Here is a 7,705-nt window from a genome sequence, read left to right on the forward strand (position 1 = left end):
AACGATATCTAAAATCTCGTCGCCGCTCCTGGTAAAGCTATCGAAATGCCAATGTACGTTTGTCAAGTCATACAGGTAAAAATGTACAAATATTCTTCGAGATTTATGGCAGACAGAATGTGCGAAGACGAGAACGTAAAAAGGAAGAAAAAAAACGAAGTAGAGAGAAAGAGACGAGGAAAAAAAGAAAACTTTATCGTTAAATAAAACTATACTACTGATCGTTCGCAAAATGATCATGGTCGTTCGAGTATAAAAGTTCGCGGTACCTCTCCAGAAGTACCGCGAAAACTAGTGTCACAAATAGATCAATGAAGAAGATCGTAACAATCGCCGTCGATGAAACGACGACGGCACAATTACCGGATTTCTTAATGGAGCAATATGGAAGAAGAATTCGAAATCCTCTATTCAATACGCAGACGCTTCCTTGTACTCGGAACCTTCCATGGTGAAGAAATCCTCAAGTTTCCACTGAAGCGTCTCGAAAGTCGGTCTTTTCATAGGATCCTTGTTCCAGCATTCCAGCATGATATTATAAAGTGTGTCAGGACAGCCGGGTGGACTTGGCATTCTATAGCCATGCTCCACCTGATGAAGAACCTCAGCATTCGTCATACCTGAAGAATAAAATGCATTTTTATGTATTAATTTAATCGTACATATCTCAAAAATGATTAAAAATGACTTTATGTAATTTTAATTAAAAATTTAAAAGTTAAATATAGCAATAGAAGAGTATTTTTATTTAAAAAATCTCACCTGGATAGGGTATTCTACCGTATGTGACCAATTCGGTAAGGAGAATTCCGAACGACCATACGTCGGATTTAATACTGAATTTGCTGTAGTTGGCGGCTTCAGGAGCGGTCCACTTAATAGGGAAGCGCGCCCCTATTCTAGCCTCGTACTCATCCTCTTTGATAAGCCTAGCCAAACCAAAGTCCGCGATCTTAACGACATTTCCGTCTGCTACGAGAACATTACGGGCGGCCAAGTCTCGATGAATATAATTCTGCGACTCTAAATACGCCATACCGGCAGCTATTTGCGCGGCCATGTCGATTAGTTGCTGCAGTTTTAGGCCTCTACCTTTTCCTAAAAGATCATACATTATTGCTACAACGGTAATGTAACGAAAAGATTCGACTGCAGAAATAAGTATCGATTTTGTAGTAGTATTTTGAGATAGCATCTTGAAGAATTAATGAGCAAATAAAATATGCAACTAGACCGAGAAATATATCTGTTCTTTTATTTAAACAGCAGAAAACTGGCAACTTTTTAGAGCAAAACGCTTCTAAATCTTCAGATTTTTAACGAAAACATTACCAGACAATATAGCGTTAAAAAGTGTTGACAATATAAGTTAAAGAAAATAAAAAGTAAAGATATATTCGGTCAATCCTTTAATTTAAAATACTGGCACATATTTTTATACAAAAATATTTCGTGAATATCCTTTGATTATTTAACACTAGAAGGACCAATTTGGCTCCAAGCACATTTTCTTCGTAAACAACAAATGGAAAGAAATGAAACGTACAGATAATTATGATGAACGTTTTAACAAACGTTTTAAACACTAATTTTATTAATTTATTTTATTACAAAAAGCAGTTATCATATTATAGTTTGAATTTCGCGAGGAGCCAAATTGGCTACCTCAGTCCTTCTAGTGTTAAGAAGCTTTTATCACACAATATAGTGATAAAAGGGCCAGTAAGAATAAAATCGTACCTTGCATACCTTGTAAATATTCTAGAAGACTGCCGTTCCTCATCAATTCTGTAATGATATAGATCGGTTCCTCCATCGTACACACAGCGTACAACTGAATTAGTTTAGCGTGTCGGAGTTTCTTCATAATTTGCGCCTCTGCAAGGAAGTCCTTCGGGTCCATGGTGCCTGGCTTGAGCGTCTTTATCGCCACTGGGGTAGTGTTGTTCCACAGACCTTCCCACACCTCGCCGAATTGGCCCTGTCCCAACTTCCTCAGGAATTTCAACGACGAACGATCGATTTCCCATTGGTCCCGCGTACGGTGACTAAGGCCTTCCGTTACGGGTTTCTCAACCTGTTGAACAAAGCCAGACTCGGAATCAGCCGTCGTCGGCAAGGGGACAGACACGCGAGACTTGATTTTGTGCAAGGAAGGTGTTTGATCGGCTGCATTAATGGCGAACTATATTTCGTTTCGTCTCCTTTGTGAGAAGAAATTCTATAGCTAAGCGTAAGAGACGTATTCTACGCAGTGTAAGAAAAAAAGAGAGCGCTAGCGCTTAACTTCCCTGTTCGCGGATACAAACCTACTTTTCTCCATGTCCTGCAATCGTGTAAGAACCCCAATAACGATCCCGGACGATAAACATGATCGCGAGATCGTTCTCCAACAGATATTTAGAATTTTAGGAGAAAGACGAAGAGGAAAATGAAATAACGAGCGATACAATATGCAGAATGTCTCAAATATGTCGCAGTTAGAAAAAAAACATGCCGCGAATCTCAGAAATACTCGATACACGCGTACATACATGATTTAAACGGGACAGCATGCACATATGCTCGTTTACGCTCGTTCGCCTCTCGAATAATGGATGAGATATGTAGGAACGCTTTTGGGACATCCTGTATATAGATAGATTTCGAGCACACATACATTCGGGCCGATTCTCGCTTTCGCGTCAATACTCACTCATATAAACTTATACATACGTATATGAAAAGAGTTCGTATGTAAATTGTTATTCACAAACGAGAGCGCGATATATCGCGGTGAAACGCAAAAAAGTATCGTTTCCTTGCTTGTGTGTGCTGCCAATCTCGGTTCTTTATATTTACCTATATATGTTACACCTCTCGCGAGGTCTACGATGCTAGATGAATTGGTGTATGAGATAAGTTGTTGTAAATATGAAATTACATCGAATGTACAGAGTTTTTATATACGAGATATCTCTAAGTGAATGACAATCTACTGCTTTTGAAACATAATCCCATATAGAACGGGCTTGTGCTGTATATACAGGCCAGACATAATGAAATATAAAAGCGTTTTACGTCGAGAAAAAGAAAGGAATCGAAAAAACGTGTTATGGCGTATATTAGGACATTCAATTTACCAAGAAAATCCACCGGGAAGTAGGGCAAGCAATAAACAGACAAACAAACACAATCTATTCAGACATCGAACTTCGCAACAAGTGCTTATCAATGCTTCTAAAAAACTGATATCTCTTTCTTTTGCAACAAGTAGTATAAAGTTAGATGTAAATATACCTCGTTTGTTGTGACATTAAGTTTCATTTAATCGGTCTCCCTACTCGCGATTTTTCAAAAATAAACAAGCTGAATTAGCAAATTAGCAGATGTAATCGATGTAATTGATATGTTGTAAATGTTTTGTACTCGGAACGATATCTCGACGATCTAAAGTATTGTGCATTAGTAGCAATAATAGCTTATAACGAAATAGTACAGATAATAACAAAAAAAAGAAAAAAAGATATTAATGTTATCAGTATTAATAGCAATAATAATATTTTCTGTAATATAACAGTAATAATATACTGTTGGTCGAGTTTGTCACCATCATCGTAATTAGGGCGAATAATCAGCGTATCGATCGGCATCGTTGCAAGTGTTGGAGTTTAGACAGTATTATATATGATACTGGTAGGAAATAAAGTCAGTTTATTCATTATGTAAATTCCTCAATACGATCCCAATTGATTTCCGCTGCCATTTGTTGCGTGGGAATATGTATGTGTAATTTAAAAAAAATTTCTATGGCCATATTATTTATAGTCGTTCCTTCTCATCACACGCTTCAATTGAGATCATTCATCTAATGCAATTCCATATTTCAATGGCAACAAATTTCTGCTAAAAGCAGTCTCATTCACGGAAATAAACAAAACACAGTAGATAACGCAAATTCTCCGTTCGTACCGTCTCATTATTAATAAAGACCTGCCTAACTCAGCGATAAACGAAACTTCGTCGCCGAGGTGACGTATGGCGCGTTAAGTATGACGTATTTACTTCGACGAATCTCTGTCTAAACTCCCCCTCATCAAATCTCATAACACGCGATTCTTACGACTGTTAGCAGCGGCGAATGATAGTATGACGATTATTATCTACTTATATCAATTATCACCGTTAATATACTGAGAAAAGGAATCGTTATTTTATACTGAGAACTGTATCGGTCACTCGTAGAACTTACCTGCACGCAAGGCTTGCACAGATTAACACACAGGCCATCCGCGTCTTTGCTGTAGTGCTCCACGAGATCCTGCAAATTTCTGAACGTGGTTCGCCTGGCGATGAAAAAGCCACCCTCGTCCAATTGACGAATACGATAGTGTTTCACAGTATCGCCGTCACGCACTACAACAATCATCGATATACATTCCACTTTGGCGCTTCAATGGCCTCGCAATTTTGCATACAGATCGCACGCTGTCGCACGATCATGCCCGATCATTATTCATTTGTTTGTTATCGTACTGTCGGTATTACGACCACGACCGGTAGTTTCTATTATCGTTCTATGACGTTACCTGAAAGGGAGTAATCATTGTGTCGGCTCTCGGAGTCTCTTATCAGAAACGCGCCGTGATCGTTTTCCGGCAGTAGCAATTTTTTCTCAGCCTCGATTCGCTTAATCTTCCTGAAATACCATCTGTAAATGCAAATTAGCGTTATGACTTTTAGATTCGCTCTTCCACTTACTAATCGCTAAGACCCTTTGTTGCGAATGACTTATTTCGCAGACTAAAGATCATGACCAGTACGATGAATCTTTGCCTGCCGATTATAACAAATTATTAATAGCGTACATAATTTTTGATGCTTTCCAGCGAGAGATACAGTGATCATTTCATCTTCGTTTAACATTGGTAAACAAGGCTGCAATGATTCACTGTGTTACACCGTGTCGTCTGTCTCTTGCTGGAAAGTATCCTTTGTTATTAAATATCGAAGCTCTCGTTTGATGGAGTGACTATGTTCTTGCTTTAGTCCAAGTATAGCACCATCTTTAATTTTTGAAAGTTTCTACCAAGTTTTATTTGTATTCCATTTAGGTCCATTGTATTCCATTACGTTCTATCAACGTAAGATTAACTTTAATCTCGGTTTATAACTTTAATCTCGGTTTAACTTGCTGTTTATCTTTTTCCTATTCTTAGAATTAGCAGAAAGCCTCAACGTTTGAGGCTGCTTTCCTTTTAGGGGGAGACACAATTTTATCTTTGTTTATTCATTGCATTCCAAGGGAGATAGAACGATATTTGTGTCTTCCTAAAAGGAAAGCAACCTGAATTATTATCCATGTCCACCTGGTGTGCAGGGACCGTCCAAACCAAAAGGTCAAAGATTAGCAATATCGGTTTTGATTCAAGAGATAAAAATTATCATATCTAGTTCAATTTAAAACGACAAAGCCACTCACGGTTCTGCCTCGATTGATTTCAATTTGGCGACGTAATTGCTGGGAATGTAGCCCTCCTGTCTGGTCCTTTTACTCTTGGCCAGCCACCAGTCTCCCTGCGTGTCGTTGATGATCTCCAAGTGTTCACCCTTCTTAAAACTCAAATCCTCGTCGGTGCGAGCGTCATAATCGTACAGAGCAACGAATATCTTCGCTGTGGTGACATCCATGTCTGGGATCTGCGGAATCGGCCTGATGGGATCCGGCGGCGGCGTCGGCACCGGGCTGACCTGCGACGCGACCGCCTCTATGCTGGGATTGCCGATCCTGTCCGGCTTCTCCTTCTCCACGTCCGTCGGGCTGCTGAAGCAGTTCCCCATGTTTCGGCCGTTGAGTCTATCCGACTACGATTTACGATCCTCTCAAACGATCTTCGAATCGCGCCGCTGCCGCTGTTCACGAAACGAGTCCTCTTTCTCACATTTAACGGTCTGTATCGCTATATCAAAGTCGCACTGGAGCAACCCGTTTAAAGTTCACAGTCTTATATATAGACACGCAAATCGCCGGATGCGTAGGCGTTAAAAATCAAGAACGAGTCATAGGCGGACCTTCGCGGCGGTGCCGCGTCACGTTAATCCGATTAATCGTTCGCGTGGTTCATTACCTGGGAAAAAGAGAAGAAGGGTCCACACGAGGGTATCACCAAGACGGAACTGTTGAGATCTGTCAGCTGCGCCGTCGTCCGGAGGACGAGAGATCGAGGATACACAGGACGGGCGGAACCGTCGGCTGGATATCGCGGGTGGAAGCGAGCCGTGCCGGAAGGATCACATCCGCGTGGAGAAGCACTCGCGAGGCGGTGCCGCGCATTCTCCGGATATCCCGGAGCCCTGGGACGACGCTCGGCTGCACCAGCGGACTGCCTGCCGCATCGCCACGGGAGAACGGCGTGTCCTGTTTTTCTCCAGATTATCAAGAGGACTCTAATCCTTGACACGACGGTTCTATCGAGGATTCGTCTCGATTATCTTATCCTCGAGGACGGTCCAGCGGATGGTACGCGACGATAGAACACGCGCGCGCGATCAGGCCTCTCACCTCGATAGAACTTAGAAAGTAGGCGAGTCGCCAGGCGCCGTCGCCATTGCAGCGGTCACGGATCCGTCAAAAAGGCTCCACTATCCCGTATCCGTTTTCGCATGCGCGCGCTGCCCACCGACGGGCGATATCTGGCCTTCCTCCTCGTATATACGCGACACACGCCCAATTCCCGTCGACGATCGGCGGTTCATCCGATCGCGACGACAACGACGACGACGACGACGCTGCTACCGTAGCAAACGGTCCGTACCTCAGGCCCGACCTGTCCTCGTCGTCCCCGGTATTCTCATCGTCCGCGCACACCGCGCTTCGCGAGAACGTGACGGGATCGCGAAGCGCCAGATGTAGGTATCCTGACGTTTCACGTTCAAATCATTCGCATCGCACACCAACTTGTCGCAACTCGCACGGACTCGCACGATCTAATCCCGGTGGAGGAGAAAGTCACGATTCGGAGCGCGAGTGACTCGCACTCGGAGTACTCGGACGCGCCTCTCGATTCTTGTCTCTGTTCTTGTCAGTTCTTGTCGTCGCCTGTCGTCGCCGCGACGCGCCCGACCTCTGGCGGATTCTCGGAGATTCATTCGCGAAGCCTGTACCGCTCGCTCGGTAAAGAGTTCCTTCGTTTATTTTGAAAAAAGTATATGCGGCTGTGTAGGCTGTGTTCCAAAATTGACTGCCGATACTGAAAATCTATAGTACACGTAACGTAAACTGTAGCATTTTCAGTGTTGGCAGTAAATTTGGAACACACAGCCGTAATATGATTATTGGTGCGTTCGGGGAGACGCTAATAGCGCTACTTCTGTCATTCTATCTTCGTTGTTTATTAGACGTAAAACAAGGATAGAATGACACAATAGCGCTAATAGCGTCTCCCTGAACGCACCTTATATGTAATTCCCCAAGCAGAACAAGTCACGATAACGTCGGGTGACATTAAAATGAATCGGAAATGATTGAAAAATGACTTTTAATGATCATTTTGGAGCCATTTTGACAGATCATTTTGATATCACAATGACTTGTTTTGTTTGGGAAGAAACACATCGAGTCAAGAGAAAATCAAAATGACTTTATTTTGACATTATGAAAATCAAAATGATGATTTTTGGTTACAAAATTTGACTGTTTATTAACGTTAAGAATCAAATTGAAGTC

General features: G+C 42.2%; 1 protein-coding gene across 2 annotated transcripts; it reads right to left on the minus strand.

The window, feature by feature from the left end:
- Nucleotides 1-274: 274 nt before the first annotated feature.
- Src42A (Tyrosine-protein kinase Src42A) lies at nt 275-7,082 on the minus strand. 2 transcript variants are annotated; one of them, XM_018447151.1, is made up of 6 exons: nt 5,462-7,082; nt 4,569-4,690; nt 4,232-4,395; nt 1,741-2,077; nt 763-1,098; nt 275-620 (listed from the first exon to the last, which is right to left on the minus strand). In XM_018447151.1, the coding sequence occupies exons 1-6, from the start codon at nt 5,818-5,820 to the stop codon at nt 412-414; spliced, it is 1,527 nt and encodes a 508-aa protein (XP_018302653.1). In that variant the 5' UTR covers nt 5,821-7,082; the 3' UTR covers nt 275-411. The 2 variants fall into 2 exon arrangements, with proteins under 2 accessions (XP_018302653.1, XP_018302654.1); XM_018447152.1 differs by having other exon boundaries at nt 1,750-2,077; nt 5,462-7,081.
- Between the last annotated feature and the right edge of the window lie 623 nt (nt 7,083-7,705).

This window comes from Mycetomoellerius zeteki, unplaced genomic scaffold (assembly GCF_001594055.1).
Source record: "Mycetomoellerius zeteki isolate Tzet28-1 unplaced genomic scaffold, Tzet1.0 scaffold198, whole genome shotgun sequence".
NCBI classification, from domain to species: Eukaryota; Metazoa; Arthropoda; class Insecta; order Hymenoptera; family Formicidae; genus Mycetomoellerius; species Mycetomoellerius zeteki.